The sequence below is a fragment of the Columba livia genome, chromosome 8, assembly GCF_036013475.1.
Source record: "Columba livia isolate bColLiv1 breed racing homer chromosome 8, bColLiv1.pat.W.v2, whole genome shotgun sequence".
Taxonomy (NCBI): domain Eukaryota; kingdom Metazoa; phylum Chordata; class Aves; order Columbiformes; family Columbidae; genus Columba; species Columba livia.
In genome coordinates this window covers 21377387-21398304 of record NC_088609.1, presented here as the reverse complement: position 1 = coordinate 21398304, position 20918 = coordinate 21377387, and the positions used below count along the sequence as shown (strand labels likewise).

Sequence of the window (20918 nt, the reverse complement as noted above, 5' to 3'; positions counted from 1 at the left end):
TAGCTAGCTAAGGAGGCAAAGATGACTTTGAAACATTCTAGACTCCCTAACACTTCACAAAATACAAAAAATAAAGGATGCCAAGCAAAATCAGGGTTTTAAAAATCAGATGCAGTAGTATAAAAAAATAAGTGGTTGTAGATATCAAACTTAGGGCAGAAGGAAAGATGAAAGATTTAAAAGATGGCCTCTTCTACCACATAGTCCTTATATTGTTCATAGAAGTGACAAAAGCAAGGACATAAAAGGAGAGAAGAAAATCTTTGACTTCCAAAGACAGACTCTGTCAAAAGAAGAAGACACTTAAGGTTCTTTATTATGTTAATTGCTTAAAGAAAAAGTCTTTATACATATTCAAAGAAAAAGAGAGCTAGGAGCTATCATTAACACCTGCTAAACTATCTAACTTCAGTTCTAAAATTGACATTAAACTTTAAATTAAACATGAAAATAATTATCATTCTGTATTCTTCAGAAAACTACTCTTTCTGAACAGTCTAACACCAGAAAGGACACTAAATTAACATGGTCTGAAAGAATGCCTGAAGCCTCCAAGACAACATATTTGGGGGCCATTTGCAACTTTGCTTTACCAAGTTCATTTCATTAAAGGTGAACATTTCATTTCTTCAAGTAATCCATTAGTTTGGGATAGGTCCAAAATAAATGAAGCAGAGTTCCTTTGGGGAGCAATCTCTTCAGCAGAAGCCAGACTGTGATTTACTGGGCTGCAGAATAATCTTCCAAGAGATTTGAAAGCCTGATAGCTGGGTCCATTGAAAACTAGACTTGATGACACTCCAGAAAATATACTGCCCAACACCAAGGAATATGAAGATTGGCTAAGTCTTTCCCTATTCTAATTTTGGTGAGCTGGACAAGCATATGTGATTGAACTGGAATGGAATTTCATACATCTCCTTTATAGTAGAAAGGGTTTTGAAAACAAGACAGAGGCTAGACTATTCACAAGGTGTTTGTAAGAAAAGCATAGGTAGGAAAAGTACTCCTGATAATTTTTAAAATATAATTTCATCCTCACATTTGATCTTTAAAACATAGTTACAGTTTCAGCATGAAGCAAACTTAATGATTACTGAATTAATCTTAAAGCTCAGAATTAAAAAAAAAAAAAAAAAAAAAAAAAAAAAGAAAAAAACAGCAGAATAAAGCAAAAATGTTACAAAAACCCAACAAATTTGCAGACCCTTTTCTACCAAAGACAATATTCAGCTTATTCAGCTGAATGGTGCATTTGCCACTATGCTCAAGAACCTGCAATGTATCTGAATGGCGAGCACCAGTGGCATAGTAATTCATCCTGTCATTTAATTCTGATATTCAATGAGGTTCTATGGAGCCACCGGTGCTTCCCATTCAGGTACATTGCAGGGTTCATAAAGACACCATATTGTTAATGATCAAACTTTGTTCTGTAAAATTCTACGATGGAAGGATAACAATCTAGTACATTTCTCACTCATTTCCTCTTCCTGCTTCCTACCAGTTTACTTGTTTGCAGCTTTTTGCCCCTTCATTTGTCTGCTTTCTCTATGTAAAAATCCTCCAAAATTTGCAGGCCATAGGAACATTTTGCATGGTCAAATGACTGTGACACTAGGCTGAAAACATGCAAATGCACTAATCTAATTGGTTTCTGAAGTTTTTGGTCAGTTTGTTCTCTGCTTAATTATTCTTATCTAAAAGCTATTTAATTGCACCAAACATCTTGAACTCACTAGCAACCTTCTTCTGACATAAGACAATAATGTGCAACACTTTGTGAATGTATTTAAGGTTACAATATGTTCCTTAAAAGATCTGGGAACCTCCTTCGTTGTAAATCAAATACAGTGACTTTTCTGTGCTTGAAATTTCTGAGAATGGAGGTTATGCTCATCACATAATAATTTGGTTTGGTCCATTTGGGAAGTACTCTCTCCCACCTGCTGTGTTCAGATTTGAACATTTTCTGTAATCAGATACCCTTTCTTTTTCATCTAGAAGCAGCCACAGACTCAGCACATTTTTTAAAGCAACTTGTAGGCAACATCTTTTTGGTGTAGTGACAACTGCTGAGGTCATCACTCTGTACTTGACAAGTTACAGAGATTCATACCTAGCTATTCATATGCAAGAACAAGGACAACTGATGCATACCTAAATTAAAGCAAGTCTTGAAGGTAGAAATAAATGATAACAAAAAAAGTGTGTGGATATTACTATTAATCTATTGCTTTCCCATATTCAAATTTCAGATTGAATGACATCTAGGTCTGATGAAGTTGGAACAGAAGACAGAGGAATAAAAGCATTCTGCACAAGAATGTCACTCTAATGCACCCCTATTCTAATGGCTTAGCCTGAACTGCCCACAGAAAGCCCCACAGTTCTGGCAAACAGCCAAGTTCAACAGATTTTTTTGCAGAGCCTGTATACGAAAGGTAGCTAAAGGTTACTTGGATCCAGAAAGGACTGATGGAAGTGGAAATACGGCAGCCAGGTCCAAAGCTCCTACCTTGAAGTACTTAGGTCATTCCTACCTAACCCCCTATAGAAAGGGAGAGGTGACAGGATGCAGGAGGTTGACCTTGGTTAGGTAGGAGAATGGCATGGGGATCAGGACAGCACAGCTGAGTAAGCCTCTAGAGAAGTGTAGAATTTAAGATATGTCCTGCCTTTGTAGGCTGGCTAGGTCTATGTCTTTATTCATAGCTTGCTGTTTTTGTGAATCCCATTTGAAATGCTTGATTCTTCCAGGGCTTTATTTAGGGCAACCTCAGCACTTAATTCAGGGGTGAAAGGACCCTGCAAGTAAAAAGTAAGCACTGAAATCCTCTCTGTTGCATCACTGTAATTGCAATTTGAATCTGATGCTAAGGTAAAAAGAAAATGCAAGAAGAAAAAGCAGGTCCCAATGTAGCACTTCAGGTGTCATCAGTAAAGACACTTTGATTATAAATCAGTGCCCAATAAACCTACATATGAGAGTGAAGTCAAGGTCTTTATCTCTTGAGACAAACCAAAACATTTTAAAAAGCAAATATTGCACTACTGAGGCTGCAATCAAGTGGCATGCATCCTCAGGCTCATTTAATGGACAATCACTACAATATATTCCAATCATTCTCCTCATTTTATTGTTGGTACCTTATTTTTAGTTTAGATGAAGTCCTAGACCTTGCCCCCAATACACACATAAACAATTCTACCAGCTGAACTGGAAAGATGGCATAGGATGGAAATGAGTACCACAAAGGAAAAGGACTCATTTAAGCCAGAACTGCTGTTGAAAGAAATGTCCAAAAGACTACTATGTTGAGTATTTGACTGTTTGCTCCTTTGAAGAAGGAAACACTGCCCAAAGCAATGAGGATTACACTCGGTTAAACAAAGCACTTTTGCCTTTAAACCTACATCATCTTAGCCAATTCTTTCTCTCTAGATGTTTCTTCAGTGGTCTAAAAATCATCCAACTTTTCAGAGTAACACCATTCCCAGCCTGAGAACTTGCCAAGAGACTACAACAGTGTGTGATATCAAGTGAAAACCTACTCAGCTTCCTAGGTGCAAGTCTACAAACATAATTTACTATTTCACTGACAAAAGCCAACCACTTCCTTTGGGTTTTGTAGTCAGTGCTGGAAACACACACTAATAGGCTCTGCAATCACATAATTAGTCTCTTTCCTCTACGCCAAGTATCAGTTTCTCATTCTGGTCTGCAATAATTCCAAGGCTCAGAGATGTAAGGCCAGAAGGGACTCCTAGATCACCTTAACTAACTCCTGTATACTTTCAGACTTCAAGACTTCTTACAGTCACCCTGTAACTAAGCTAAGTAAAGTACAAATGACATTTCCCCCAACTTTTAGGAAGGTATCTATCCTTGGCTTGAAGATATCTAGAGATATGCCATTTTGGTAATTTGTTCTTTCATTCCTAAAAATTTTCCCTACTGAAATTATCTAACTTTCTTTCTCCTCTGTCCCCATCATTTGTCTGCAGTCAGTATGTTATTTTTCAGAAGGATATTTGCATATGCTAACAGAGCAACATTTCAAGCTTTTGTCATTATTGTGGACAAGTCAAACACATTAAGTTCTCCAACTCCCAAAATCACAACAATCACGCAGCTTTTATTTGAATTATTTCCATTTTTGCAATATTTATTTTAGTGGCTAATCACCAAGACCACATGTGATGTTTCAGTATATATTTCAAGCAACAGCAACGAGAGAAGTAACATGACATCTGTATTCTTATTCCTTTGTTTACAAATTAAGACATGCACTGCGTTTTTTGCCCGTATTGCTTTCAGTGCTCATGTAGAAACTGTTTCCCTGCTTTAAGAACCAGAATCTTCTGAGGCTACTGTCTAACAAGTATTTTCAGCTTCTGCTGGCTTAAGCCAAAGGTGACACTGAAAGACACAATCCTGCCTAGTGTTCACCCCAGTATTCTCTCTTCCCTCTTTCTATCACAAGAGTTTGTGTGAAAACCAGGAAATCAATTGAGCTAAACAGGAACCTTCTCATGTTGGTTTTCAGCTTGATTAGTATCCCAGTCCCCGAAATTGCTTTCACTAATATAGCAGCAGATGAAGCCCACAGATGGGGACAAGCTGCTGCAGACAAAAGGTTCTTTTGTTAACACAAGCAAAGAGCTTGTATTGAAGTTGGTATTTCCTAATTCTTTGTGTCTGTCCTGCATTTTTAAATTTTTCTGGTATGTGTGTAACATTGCCTTTAGTTGTGTTATCACTGTTTACTGCTCTGCAATATCATGAGTGACAAATTTTAATATAATCCATTTTATGTTCACTTCTATATTAGCACAATTCCTGAGAAACCCTACTAAAAAGTTAATTTAGTGAAAGATCTCTGTTTATAGTAATTTCTGAAATAAGGCAGCCAGATGCGAATCTGTTTGTCAGGTACTTTTTGTTTACCAAACAATGCCTCATATGTTGACAAACCAGAAGCTTTATGAAGATCTAAGTCTATAAATTCTATCAGATATCACTATCAAACTTGTAATCTCCTCAAAGCACACAATCAGGTGTTCTGAAATAATTATCTTTCATAGAGATTGGCTGTAATTATATTTTAATCTTTTAATACCTTATTTATTTTTGCAATCAACAGTTTAAATAAATCAGCATTGCTAGCTTTTATAACTTCTTCTTGTACCTAAAAAAGACTTGTTTCATTTATTTATTAAAAAAAACCAAATTTTTTAAGTGATTTGATAGGCTGCATATATCAAAGATAACAATGTTCTTTAACAAGCTTTTTAATAATCTAACAGACAATTCTATAATTTTGGGCAAGTCAGTAATTTATTCCATTGCATATTCATCACGCTGATAGCATTGCTGCTGTGATTATTTCAGATTACTAAGACACAACATGTTAAGAGATCCACTGACTTCACTTGGAATATTCATACAAAGTTGTTACACATATAAACTCATGGACAGCAACAAGGAAACTGTGTTTTAGCTCAGAAAGCAAAATAATTCCATCACCACTCAGTGCAATAAATGGAAGCAAACAGAAATGGCAGATCTCCATTCTCAAAACCTTTTCGCTCTTTTGAAACTTTCTCAAGTTCATTTAAAAATGTTACACTACAAATTAAGATCTCTGATTTTACTTTTTCTCTGTAGGTACTCCCACAAACTATATATGCGATTACAGAGCAAAAAAAATAGGTCTTAGAAAAATACATTAAAAATCCACTAACCCCAAGAGCATTTTTGCAATGGCTGCTGTATTTAACTGTATTTGCTGACACCAGTAGCAGTTGCATTGGGCTATAGATGATCTCTACTCAGGATGCTCAAGGAGAACAGCACCAACTGTTTGATTTGATGGTTCCCTTTCTTTGTTTGGTGCCAACAGACTGTTTTCAATGGATGTGCAGCATATAACTGGAAATACTATATGATGAGCATATAACTATATATGTGCACACAGTTTTTACAATTACAATGAAGCTTATTTTTCTTTTGATCTACAAAGGAGTGCTGTCAACTGATGCTAGTGTTAAACAGCTTTGACATACTACAAACATAATATTTGACAGCAGGAGATTTAGCTAGTCATCCATCCAAAATAATTTGATTTTGCTATCTTTTATTTTCTTGTCATAAAATATGCTTTCAGCCTGTTCTGTTTTGGCATACAGTGCACAAAGATCCACATAGCCAGGCACACAGACAGAAGGTCCTACAGGGTCTTCATGAAGAGGCCAGACTCCATACACTGTAATGTAGCGTAAAGGCCTCTGCCAATATGTAATTGACTTGACACATCTTGAACTGTAACTCTGATGCAACAGATGTGGGAGTCTCTTTGAACTAAATTCTGGGCCCTACGACCATATATTACTTGATGACATAGTTTTCAGTCAGATAGAATAAACAGTAACAACAAATACAATTATTATATATTTAGAAGTTCTATCTCAAATCGGCTCAAAGCAGGCATTCAGAACAATCCAGCAAGTTCTTAATTAATTGCTTAATCTCTTAAGCAATCAGTAACAATAACCACTCAGATCACACACAGTTGGGTGCATACTAACTGTCCAGAGTCAAGTTCAATTAAGACTAGTTACATGTTGCAAAAGCTTTCCACTTTACACTGTATGATGCAAGTATTTAGAATGTGTACAACACCTACAACTGCTGACCCTCAGAGGTCTAACCTGAGGAACTACCTTGGACTCAGTGAATTCCTCAGTTTACGGCTGTGAGAACTGTCTCAAGTGACAAATGGTTTCTGTAAACACTTTTTTTGTTTCTGGGAAAAATTCCAGCTTTGTTTTGTCCCTGATGGTATTTACCCGCTACAAATGGAGCTGGCTGAAATAATATTGTGTGTACACAGATTTGTACACTGGCTCAGCTCATTAGAATACATTGCATTTCTAGTAGAAGTTTACAATTGCAGAATAGGCGTAGCCTCCCATATCTTTCAAATGTGGCATTTGACGGTATTCAGCATCAGTGAAACCATTAATGTACACAGGCAGAACAAACAGGTACAACTAAACAAACACATATTGCTATCATTTTTTAAGAAATTACAGTTTACCTTTATTGAGCATGCTGGTTATTCAAATACCAGTGTGATAGGTCATTCAAATGCTTGACATAAATGAGTGGATAGCAAAAATCAATGCAATCCTGCAACCTTCCTCCCTCATATCTAGCACAATGCATGCCATTTAGCTGTAAATGCTCCTTGGGTAACTTGCATTCAGCACAACCACTAATGTGCAATAAGTGTAGTAATACATGACTGATTACTCACCTCATCAACTTGAGGATCTTGAGCCTGAGCAGCATCGGGCACTGGGGAGTCACAGTCTGGGCTATAATGCTCACAATAGTCATATGCAGCTCTGGGGTCAGCTATAATCAACAGCTGCTGTATCTCACCCTGCAGGAAAGCAAATGCAGATTAATTAACAAAAACAAAGATTGTCTATAGTTCATCAGCATTACAGGGTTTTAATTCAGAAAACTCGGCACACAGTACCTAGATTAGATGTTAGCATACATAGTTATAAATAACATATCTACTTAATTTCTGCTGTTATTCTGGAAAACAACTGTTGCTCATGTGGCAAAACAATGCAAATTAATACTGAATGGACTATGTGTAAAATTCTGGCTTAAAATGCTGTCTGATTTGGAATGCAGAGGGTGGGAAGGTGTAACTCCTGCTCTGTCACTTTCATGCTGTTTGTTTACTCCTTCACTGGGAACTAGTCTAAATTCCTCAGATTTAATTCAGGGTACTTCCTATTACCAGCATGCAGCTCAGCATGCAAGTGATCAACAATATAGTTCTGAGAGTTTACATCACATCTGTACTCTCAAAGAAGGGAGAAGAGAAAATAAAAGAGACACAGTTACTGGAATAAAAATAATTAAGTAAGCACTGTGTAAATACACGCTATAGAAAGTGTTGAAATAAAAATTTTAACAGCTAACAAACTTTTTTTTTTCATCTCTATTCCCATATATCATGCATAAACCCAACACCACAGTAAAGAGACCCACTATTCTGGATAAGAAAAATGGCTCTGCTGAGATCCCCTACAGAGACCTTGTGTGTTTATCATTTTCCACAGAAAGCTGTCTGGTTTCCAGTGTATTACTTAACATAGTGGTACCATTTAAAGAGCGTTAGGTAAATTCCTGCCAACATTTCCACTATAAATTTTCTCATTCAGGAGCTTCTTATGCTGTCATAAAAATAAGGTTGTTGAAAATTGGCACACGTTCTTGGTCAAAACCTATTAACTTTAATCTCTCATTATTTCTCCAAAAGGGGGAATTTTTAAGCTTTTACATACTACTCATGTAATTTTATTTTGTTTCTACCAAAAATGGGGGCAAACAAATATATACTTGTCCATGGTCTGTCTTTAAAAAGAAAATATCGTTACTGATGGAAATGTACAGTTGGGAAAATTCTCAGTTATCTCAATACTTCCAAAATTTCTTTACATCTCTCAGAACAGTAACCTTTAACAAATTAACAAAATCAGATAATATTTTCAAATAGTAAAGAATAATTTGCAATGCCCCTTCCTTTCAAAAAGAGAAGTCACAGAAAGAAGCAAAAAAACTGCTCAAACTGAAAATAATAAAACAACCTTCTGCAGTTCTCCTAGTCCTACAGTATTTTTTTACTAACTTATTTAACAGAAAATATGTTTCTTAGCACATAATGGCTATACATTACAAACCTGTTTTCTTATAGTACTCTCAACTCACTTTATAGGCTCATGTATGTCTCAAATTAATTTAGAGTTGGAATATACACATATAAAATTTAAACTTCCAGAAATACTACAAATGCCACAGTTTGTTTCCCTGCCAGTGGCTCTGGACTCTCTCTTTTATTTTCCTTAACTCACTGATGCTTCCTGATTCAGACATCATCCTACAAAACTTGCTATACATTCAAAGAAGTTCCCCCTTTGATTCTCTGCATGACTCCTTCAAGAGTGGGAGTGCTTTGAGAGGTTTAGTACAGTCATTGTCAGCCTGGGCTATGCATCCCCCATCTCCAGTAAAGTGTTTCCAAACAGCTCTGCCATTCCTCTTTCACCAGCCAAATTCAAACTAAGTGATGCAGAGGAATAAGTTTGAGAGAATTAGCAACTGAAAAAGTGATAACTCTTAGAGCAACCATTAGAGACAGATGTGTAGAAGCCCCATCCTCACCCTGCTGAGCTCAGGTCATTGTCTTGCTACATGCTGCTGAACATACATGGCTTTTGGAGATGCCCACACAGATCACCATGTGTGCAGTGTGCCAGCTAGTGTGAGTAATGCCAAAACTGCTCCTGAAACTACTGCTGCTTAGTATGATATGCTAAGAGAGCCCAGGTTGGGGAACATTGCCAGTATTCTGGAGCTCGCTTCGTGCTGATCTTGAATGCCATGGAATTTTGGCACTGGGTTTTGTCAGCTTGTGTGTTTGCAAGAAGCACTCAGCATGCTGTTACCACTTGGCTTAGATGTCCCTAAATTGGTTAAAGCTGTTCCTGATCCATTGACTGCACTTCCCAGCCCCGCCTGTCTGTCTGTCATAGGGTCCACATAGAGGGAGGCCCTCAGAAGTCTCACCCAGTATACAGAAATTGCTGCTGGCGATTCATGTGTGAGAAGCTTACTGAGGAACTGATTGATTTTTACATTTGGTTTCTCAAACATTAATTTTTCTCTTTGTCCTTTAACATCTGCTATAAAAATATTTCCAGGAAATTATTGTTTTTCTATTTTTTAATATTATTTTTCTGCCTTTGCTAATTAGATGGCTTGAGTATTTGCACATGATGTATTGGCAGTGCTGTTCCACTAGCCAGTGAAGAGCTTTCATTTCAAATAAGGTCAGTCATCTCAGCACATGAAATCCCACACATATTATTATGGATTTCATTATTGTGATTTATCATTCTAAGGTATTCGTTGGACAAATCTGCACTCTTTCTCTTTGAGAAATTTTCACAGAATTACTTCAGTCTTCACAAACACATTCTTTGATCTTAACTGCTTGACTTTGTGAGACTGAAATATAATTTTATAAAGTTCTTTGCGAATAAACTACAAATAATTAATCTGGCCATACTCCATGACCTGGTGTCATAAATTAGGCACCTAATATTCTATCTGGCCAAGTTCCAAGAATTTGAAATGAAAAAATGGATAAAATGGAGTCAGGGGTTATTAACACTTCTAATAGTTGCTCTCTAAAACAACACTGAGGTATCTAAACATATATGCATAAAGTTATTCTTACATGAAACTTGCAGGAAAAAAGGAAGTGTCACAGTATAGAATTATGAAAGCAAGAAAGGAAGAGCAAAGACACAGAAGGAGACAAGAGAACAAAGAAGAATTTACAGATATACCCGAACAGTCTTAAAATACTCTGAAAAATGCATAGAGGAAAAAGAAAAAGTACAAAAGGCAGCTTTCTGTATAGATTAGTTCTATTTCCTTGTCTAAGAAATTGTCATAACCACCTTTGTTGGGAAAGGCTGCTCAGGCACTTTCACAAAGTTGATAGATTATATACAGTGTCCTATACAAGTCAAATATTTTATGTCTCTGCTGAGCAGGTATTCCACCATGATTTGGTGTCAGAGATAAGTTAAATGACAGTAAAACACAGAAGCAGAGAGCTTGTGGTGAGGTATCAGACAGATCATAGAATCATAAAGTAGTCTGGGTTGGAAGGGACCTTCAGAGGTCATCTATTCATAGTCCAATCCCCCTGCCATGAGCAGGGACATCTTCACCCAGCTCAAGTTGCTCAGAGCCCCATCCAGCCTGGCCTTGAATGTCTCCAGGGATGGGGCATCTACCACCTCTCTGGGCACAGTCACTTTTTCATCTTGTTACTTGTAGTGATATTCACGCTTAACTTGCCCCCCAAACTGCAAAAAGCCTATTTAGCCCTTAAGAAAAATCTGCTGGCTTACAACAATTTTTTTATCTTGGATAATACTAAATACAATGTCTTTTAAAAAGTGTTTATCAGATATTTAACATTATTAGCGATGAGAAAGCTGAGAGCGAGGAGGTATTCAAGCATACCTAACATTAAGCATAGAAGTACTGTTTTTAAGTAAAATGGATCATTTTCAAGTCTTAATATTTAGTTTGCATCATAAATACTTTATTGAATAGAAACTAAGTTGTTGTCAAAGACAACACATAGCTCCCAAAATCAATGCATAGCTGAGTATTCAACGCAATAAAGAATAAAAATAGTCCATGAATGTTCTAATTCCTCTCTATTTTGGGAATATGCTCATAATTAAAATCAGCATCTTTTGAATCAGCCTCATGGTTATGTGAAAAAAGCTGCCTGAGAATCATAAAATATCTTGCCCACCAGTTATGCCTAGCATGAAAACATGGTACAGAAAGATTACTTCTGTAGCATTGTCCTAAAAGGCACTCTACAACATAAGCTACTTTGCAGAACCCTCCAAGACTATTAAAAAGGAGTTAATTAGGTGTGAGGCAACATTTATTTCTTTGTGGCATACCACAGCACATGTGGAGAACCAGGCTGCATAGCTACAAGGAGAATATGCTCAGATGAGTTGAATGCCCACCTACTGGAACAGCAGCACAGGCGTTCCCTCCCACCAACTGTTCTACAGTCAGGAACAGCCCAGCAAAGAATGAGAAGCGTGTGATGAGCTCAGTCATTGAAAATTCCTCTGTGAATCTCACAGACATCCCCCAGTGACATTCTAGAATAAGAAAGCTTAAGTGTATGTACACTTCCAGGGTCTGTTGAAAAACACACCTCATGAAGTAGTAATGCACAAGGTGGGGTATCTGCGCTGAAAATACAGCCAGTTTGCAATACTGAAAAAAAGCATTGACTAACAAGAAAAGGAAATGAAGACCAAATTTGCAGGAAAGCAGTAGCCTACCAAGTCCTCTTTCCAATTTTACTGACTCTCTTGATATAATTATTGCTTTAGTCAGCCTCATGGTAGTAATCGCTATATTTGATTCCACCTTTTTGGAGCTTTTCTTAGTTTACACAGCAGAAATTGGAATAAGGAAAATCTTTGGTTAGATATAGTGTCAGATTTTTTCAATGACGTAGCTCATTGAGGGTCTGAGATGGAATTATTTTATCATTATAAGCAATAAATGTTAATAGCTGCTTGTTCTCTTAATTGTGACTTCATAAAAAGTCTTATCATCTCTCTTCTTGAAACATTATCTTTTACTTTTAACTATGTAATCTTACTAATGCTTTCTAAATATGGTGTACTAGAAAAGTACAACCATAAAATAGTCCATTTATAGTCTATTCATGAACTAGTAGTTTCTATCACTGATAAGAGACATCTCTACTATCACCTGCCAGCATTGTTAAAAAGGCAAAAATAGGAATCCTTACAAGGCTGTAAGGGCACTACATGAAGGAATTAGTGCTGAAGTAACTGTTTTTTTCCTGTAGTTAAAATGTTATGGTCTAGCTCCCTAGTTCTACGAGAACCTGTAACAGTTCATTTGTAATGACAGATTTTTGGGATGTCTCTTTCAAAAGGATCTTATTAAAACAATAACCATGCCAGGTGAAAGACTAGCAGGTAAGCATTACTTGAGGAGCTCTGAAGGACCCTTTCCACAGAAGCAAACTTCACAAATTATCCAAAACATCTAAACAAACAAACAAACAAATCTAAGTAATCTTTCTAGTTGCACAATTAGGATGCTACATAACAACATGACTGGACCAGAGTTGAGAATTCATGTTGTAGTTTCTTATTGTAAAATAATTAGATTTTCTACAATGATTTCATTAGGAGAAAGCTTATTGTTCTTTTTCCAGCCTGACAAAAAAAAACAACCAACCAAATAAAACAAACAAACAAATAAAAAACCCCACCAAAACCCAACCAACCAACCAACCAAAAAAAACCTAATGAAAAATTATGCAGCAATTACTTAAATGTCTAATTTATATATTAGAGGTTCAGAAAGACTTTCCACAACTAGAGTGGGAGGGTTAGAACCAGCAAAATATCATCCTTCTGATTAATGTTCTGGATAAAATAAATACTATTTCTGTGCTTATAAGCATAAATAGATTTTGAAAGATGGCCAGCTAAATGGTGATAAAAACATAACAAAACCAGTGCTAGAGACTGTATCAACTCAGGAGAACAAAATCAATATCTTCCATTTCCGTATGATGGCTGAAGCCTAAGAATTACAGAGTGGACTTTCCTTCAGCAAATCAGCAGAAACCCTAACCCGCTTATATGTGCTAACTTTCTCTAATTAGTTATGTGACAGTACAACTATAAACTCCAAAGAAGAGAAGTCTAGACAGCCTGGATATTGTTACTATAGAATTTAGAAAAACCTGCTGCAGAATTCATTTATTCTTCCTGCAAAGATCTGAGGGATTGAAGAATTCCAGGGGCCTTTAATATAATATTCCATAACCCAGGCCCATTGCTAATATAGCTAGAGAAAGATATTTAGAGCCTGCCAGACTGAAGCACTGTAAAAGCAATAAATTGTGAAAGCAGAATTCAATTCTGTACAGGTCAAAGTTTCCACAGAAATCAATGTCTTCTTGATTCTTTGAAACTCCATGGTTATAGGAGTATATGTTCAACTTGGTTAAGAAGTAGGTTGATATACCATTTATCATTTTTAACCTTCAGAAAATAGTTGTTCACATACCAAAGTCTACTGCAAATCTTGGCTGAGAGATTAGATGTTGTTACAAGGCCTGTGTATACAGCACATGTACATAACCCAGATGTGCGCGCACACACACACGTGACCAAGGATATCCTATTTTCTTGATAAAAGATCTGCAAATCTGTTACACTGTCATTTATCTTTTAAACCTCATTTACAGATGTTTTTTAAAACTTAAACATATTACACATAATATTAAATGAGGTGATAATAAATCCTCTCTGTAAAATTTGCTGGAGATGATGTAACAGGCAGCATTTTTGAGTCCAGGTTGTTAATTTTAAATGTAATTACAGACAGTTTAGTTAAGTGATCATTCCTTTGTTTCTTGGGAATATTCCTTGAAAATGAAGTTGAACTCAAATAAATTACCAGACCTTTGCTTTCTTTTTCTCCCTCCTTTCTGCTTTCAAAAATATGGAAGGGAAAGAAGGAAAACAGAGTTATTTACTTTTGTTCATCAAGCATAAGTTTGGAAATACTATAAAAAATAGCAAATACCAAATCACCATTCTTTCATACAAATTAAAACCAAAATCAAAATAAACAAAAAAACCGCCCCCCAAAAAACTCCCAACTATCTAAACAGAAAGCTTTTGTAAAAAAAAAAAATGCTGCTTTTTTATTAGATGACTCTGTTTGCTTTGCTTTTATTTTTTTTTTTTTTTCATTTATTTTTTTTTTCCTCCTAGTGCTGGAAATTGGCTACTCTGGTGTTGATAGCTAGAAGGCTGGTTCTAAATATACTTGCCTGGAACCTATTGCATTTTTTTGTTTCTGTCCCATTTATGTTAAACATTACTTTTTAGTCTGACTGACAGAAAACATTTAGTGGGTCACTAGCCATTACTGAAGGTGACATATAACTGGAATCATTTTGGCTATGTCCACACTAGCAAGTAGTGCAGCTCAACAGGACAGTGTGAAACAGAGGGTACTGATGACACATCATTCACACTACCTGCCTTTGGGGGAGCTTTACTTTGGCCTGGCTTCTACTTAAGCCATGCAGCAATTGTGGTCAGCCAGTAAAAGCTCTACCCATCCTGCTACTGCTGCCTCTTCAGGGAGTGTGCACACCAACGAACAGCCGTGCTGCACTTGCGCTCTCAGATTTCCCATGCTCACAGATGTGTGAGGGATGGTTACTCAGCTGAAGTGATCTGTAGGTTAAATCATATTGCTGTCAAGGTACTATCACTCTATCTTCAACTGCTCTTTCAGGTTATTTAAAGGAAAGCTATGTTGTACATAAGTGTACAAATACTTTTTTTTTTCATGAAAATTAGTTAATGCATAGTATCAAAATCTAAACCCTTTATTAACATGGATTTCTGCAATGATTTAATCTCATAAACTGTGTGCAGTTAAAGCTTTCATTGGCTTTAAATCAGTCTTGTAGACATCAGATTATGTCTTGTTATACTCATTTACAGCACAGTGCCTAAAAATAATCTTTGTATTGGTCTGACATGTGGGGAGTTTGGGAGGAAAAAAGGGTCTATAGGGAAATAACTGCATAAAGAGTCTGCTAGTTATTAACTTATTATAAAATACTTATAAAAAGCTATTGTATTGTTCACACCAACAGTACTAAATGAGGAGTGACAAATCCTTAAAGCTGGCAAAGAATAAAAAGATCCCTGCTATTTATCAAATATTTATGCTACAAACATATTTGAATGGATACAATTCAAAATTCTTTTACTAGGTGCCATGTACCAGCATCTGACTATTTTTTTCCTTTAAAAAAGAAAAAAAAAAAGTATGCTATTTTAGGAATTCTCTTCTTCGCAGTAAGCACTTACAAACCAGCCCTTGTTGCACTATGTATTTGAAAACACAGAAGAGATTAATTTCAAATGACACATGTAAGAGCTTGGGTTATACTGTGTCAGTCTTTCATAAATAAGCATTTATAAATTAGTCTCACATTCGTCAATAGATCCACTTCTGTGAGCAAGTGCTTACCAGAGTAAGTGAAGGTCTCATAATTCGGCAGTTAGTAATTACACAGTTTCTAGATAGCATGATTTTATTATTTTAAGACACATTCACAACTTATAACTTGCTTCTCAAGCATTTGTATGCACCTGATACTTAATGCTTGCTTGTATTCACTATATTGTATGTGACATTATTTTGATTTCCATATTAATTGAGCACAATGTAATAAAATCTCAGATTAGCACTTAAATTCAGGAATGAATTGCAGGCAATTCCAAATTAGAATTTCCTCATAGAAAACACATAACCTCCCCCAGCATTCGGAAAATACTTCAGATTATTTTTATCCTGCTTGTAAAGCTAAACCAGAAGATCTTTCTGAGAACATTTCTAAAATATGCCTCTTAGTGTTAGCACCAGTGGGTAAACTCACCAAGGAGTATTATGTTTGTTGAATATACAAAAATAGCAAATTAGGTAAGTCATTTTTCATGCTCTTAGGACACCAATCAGCCCTTTCCTTCTTTCAGTGGTGATCTAACTGATCTCTGTACACTCAGCACGATTACTTACTGATAAATTATTGATCATCAGCATAGGAAAGTTATATCAAAGCATCCATGTTAAACCAGCAAGCAAAGGTCGGAGAACTGGCCAGAAAACAGAAGTTAACATTAGGAATAGAAAAAAAAGATACAAGGAAATTGCCAAGAATTTAATTTCATTAAATTTTGTTGTAGTACTAATTTTAAATGATACTATTAGAAGTAAATAATATTTAATCCACTGTGATGTAACACTGTTTTAAAATAAGTGTGCAATATTCCTCATAGGAGCCATATTTGTTCTGGGGATTCAAAATGAATGGTCCATGCAAACATGTTAGAGCAATATGACTGAAGAAGTAATTTCTTTTTGTTCTCAGTGAGTCTCAGCTGGAATTGAGGTAATGACTTGTCACATCAATGTAGGAGATTTCAGTAAAAATCTGACAGAGGATTACCAGCTTCCTTTTTAATTCTTCAACACATGACAAAATCCTGCAGATAAAAGTATTTTTTAAGTCATTCCAGCAAATTCTGTTAGTTATTTCCTCATGTCCATGCTTGACTTCAAGAAAAATGTAGGGTTATTTTTTGAGTTTCTTCAATTAATCTACCAATTTCATTTTTCCAAGTATGTCTTCAGCCAACCCTACTGACTCTTCCAAGAGTTGCTAATCAACAAAATCATTGCATCCCACCACATCACTTTGCAGCTGTTATTCATCTATAGGGCTTGAAAGAGTGGAGGCAATTGTATAACCAACTGCAAAGGTAGAGATGGAGCAAACTATCACTGAGGAGGAATATCTAAAGTAGGAATTATTTTCCCTTAAAATAGTTACTCTTTTTCATGACTCAAAGTTTCATCTTTCTTTCTGAGTGGCTAATAACCTTTGTGATGGAAGAATGGCATAGCTGGAAATTTTCAGAACTGTCATTTTATTTGCCCCTTAGATATCCTATGCTCCTTCTGTATTCCCATGGGAATGGTGTTAACCGCTCTTTAACAAAAAATCTTTTGCAGAATTTGAAATTCAAAACTATTTAAAATATAGAGGACAGATATAACATCATAGTAGTAGCTAACTTCAGAGATTAAAGACCCCTAGCATGCTTCCATTTTACTCAATGTTACTTAATGCAAATGATTAAAATAAATATCTCCCTTTATGCACATATCATCAACCACTGTAGTTATTTTCAAACTGCTATGTACAATCATTTCAGCAATTCTGAAACTTCAGTCAGGTGTTTCATTTAGCAATTGCACTGAGTAAACCAAACCAAACACCAATGCTTAGTTACTGTGCACTTCTCTCCTTGACATCTGTTTAAACGCTTACAAACTTTGCAAGAATAAGCCAGGGCCCGTTACCTTAGTTTCTATTAGAATCTAAAATCACTTTTAAAACACTAAAAAAATATCATTTTATCTACTTTTATTTTTTTTTTGCTGAATTTTTTAGTCTTATGTATATTGACACTGCACATATTGTGACTATTTATTGCCAAATACACATATTATGGGACTTGGTTTCCGACTTAAGAAAAAAATACAAATGAAAATTGAAAGTAATTATCCCATGTGGAGACCAAAAATCCTTTTCCCACTCTAGATAAGGCATTTGTGGAATTCATCTTCAAAAGGAAAATAATGTCCCTCAGATGTACAAACTGTATCAGGGACTACAGGTAACTACAGGACTACAGGCTGTGAATACCAAATGTATCATACTGGCTGGCCCATTACATCATCTCAGAAATGTCCCCATTTCATCATGTCCATGGAAATGAAAGATAACAATGCCACAGTGTTACACTCAATATTTGGTTTTCCTTTCTTGATACCATGCAGCTTCTCAAGCTGTTTAAATCTAGGATTACAACTCTGGACACTTATGGAGCACAGATGTTCTGTATATGAAGTGAGTTAACTACTGATCCGTATTTTCTTGTTTTTCAGTTTTAATATAAATTTGATGGTCTTGGATGTTGTATAACAATATTATAAAAGAAACTCAACAGTGTAGATTTAGAGAAGCTTCATTATTAGCCTGCAAAAATAATCATTTACATAAGGATTCTACCTAGAAAGGCCTCATGATTGGCAGCCACATACTTCCTTAGAGGCATTTTACCCTTCCTATATGTACTTCTTGGCCAGTAAATGATGGAAACATATATGTCCTTATTGCCAAAGTATGTTCCAGTTACTGGAAAGAGTAATAAGTGGGATAAACAATATGATGGATTCGTATTACACAGAAGACTTTCCAGATCCTTCTCTCCCTCTCTCAAATACTGTTAGCATGCACAAATATCTATAAACGTTTAAGACAGGCAGAAATAAAATGATTCAGTATCATACTACTCAACTTTCCCAGATTAATTCTCCTAAATATCTCGGGAATCTCTATATTAGGCAGAAAGACAAAAAAAGCAAGCCCCTTCCAGATACAACATAATCTAAAGGACAGAAAAATGCATTACATCTTCCAACAGCAGAGACATCTCCCTGTTTTAATTCTATTTTATTTCAGCCTATACTAACAAGTTCTATAAATCAAAGTTTTTACATTGTATCAGCTTTTGCCCTAAAAAAAAAATCACTCAGATTTGTATTAAGCACTTAACTTGATGCAAATCACTCAATTCTATTTGTTCAGTATTGATTTTTACCTCAAAAACTTCTTCATCCAGAATCCTGGTTCCAAAGACAGTGATGCCATTGGTGTCCACAACTGTTTTGTCACTTCTTTCAAGTGGTTTTGTAGTTTTTTTGTTACAGTCAACAATCATTGTAACACTTTTTTTCTCCACACTAATAGCTACTCGATGCCACCTATTAAAACAAACAAACACAAATGTAATTTTATTGTAATTTATGTTTTTAAAACTAGGTCATTGTGTTCCTAGCATGATAGATTGTGCACCAGTCCAGTCACCAATAAAATTTTAAATGTCTCCATTTATTTCCTTCCCTCATATGTACACAAATGTATACGTTTTGCTTATCCACTACATATCTTCTGTCCCTTAGTACAAAGGAATCTGATCTATAGCTCATTGTGAATCTCCTATAAAGGACGAAGCTCAAGCTGATCTTCTCTGACACTTTACCCAGAGAACATTATAAAGCTCTAATTAGAAGTGAGTGGACTGTTCACATTTTATTAGACTGAATGATCTGACAGTGGATTTTATTTTCATGAATGTATTTGGTTTCCAATTTACTTGGGCAAATATATTTAATCAATCACCAAAATTTTACCATGTTCTTTTGCTTATTTGAATATGTCCCATAGCTATAGAGATTCTTCAAACATGTACAACAGTTCCAACACAGATGCTTTTCCAGATATAAACACTTACAAGTGCTTGCCAATATTCCTGCAACGATAGCCTTGCCTACCTAAATATTCACCAAAAAGTGAACAAAGTGATTCAGAATACTGACAAATGATTTTAAAGACATTTGAGAACAAAGTTTTGTACAATTTGCCCAATTATAGTATGGTCTTCATGAGACTTGATTATCATGACCGACCACATTAGTTTAGTGAGCCTCTCTGCTATGACAACTTAAATGTCTAAGAGCAAGAGCAGGCCACTCTGTAATCTGGCATGGAGCAAAACATCACAGAATCTTTGACAGACCAGGGCAAAAAGTGTCAAAGTATGTCATATTAGTAACTATTAAGAGAAAGGCTGGAATCAAATTATTTTAGTTGGCACTTGCGGCACTAAGGTTGTCTAAATAAGAGAGACAGCTTAGATCGTTGTTACAAAGAGCTTCTGCATATCAAAAGGAACACCTCGAAGCTAATGGAATCCGACTGCTAAACAGTATCACTGAGCCAGAACTTTAATTCCATGTTTTCTCTGGAACGCGGTTAAACGTTATCATTATGAAAGCAAACTGCCCATGCATCCTCAGGCACATTACACTGTTTACACTTTTTAAATATATGTCATTTAGAGAGGAAGATTGTTGTCATAAGATCCTTCATCAAATAGCTGAGTCAGAAGAAAATTGTTGGTCTATTTTTTGAATGTATGTAGAAGCTGAATCCATGAAAACATAGCTCACTGGGAATATGATTGACTCCAGTTGATTAAGAAGTTGTGTAGTCTCACTGCAGGAAACTCTACCAAAACAAGTTAATCTTGATTTCTTAATTTTTAGCAGCTTCTCAGCTGTTTGGGTGAAATTCTGAAATCCATGTCAAAGCTTTATTATTTAGAGGAAGACAATGAAAAAAAAGTTTGCTGCCTTGTTTTATCACACCTTCTTCTAGGGAAACACATCAGGTTTTAGTTTCATGGTATAATTCTATTATCTGGTTATACAGGGGCTAGAAGACACTTACTTTTTATTTATTTATTTATAAACATATTTCATTATAGTTGAATTTTTGCCCTTCCTTCTCTACTGATTTGTTTTCTTTTGTTTTAATAACATTTCATTCTATGCATCTCTGAAGACTGTGGCTGCTCTTCCTGGACTGCAACACAACAAATAAAAAGCCTTTGAAAGAATGAAAGTCCATTTATAAGCACTAGAATGACATTCCAGGAGAGTGATCGCTTGTCTACAAAGGGAAGTCAGGTACAAAAAATTAACAACTGCATTAATAATGCCATAG

General features: G+C 35.7%; 1 protein-coding gene across 5 annotated transcripts in view; it reads right to left on the bottom strand.

Moving 5' to 3' along the window:
• COL11A1 (collagen type XI alpha 1 chain) overlaps window positions 1–20918 on the bottom strand; it is a 147796-nt gene that overhangs the window by 104345 nt on the left and 22533 nt on the right. For all 5 annotated transcript variants that reach the window (XM_065072486.1, XM_065072483.1, XM_065072482.1 and 2 more), the window contains exons 4-5: window positions 18952–19114; window positions 7323–7451 (exon numbers count right to left, since the gene is read on the bottom strand). In XM_065072486.1, coding sequence (XP_064928558.1) covers window positions 7323–7451; window positions 18952–19114 — 292 coding nt within the window. The remainder of the gene's footprint in view (window positions 1–7322; window positions 7452–18951; window positions 19115–20918) is intronic.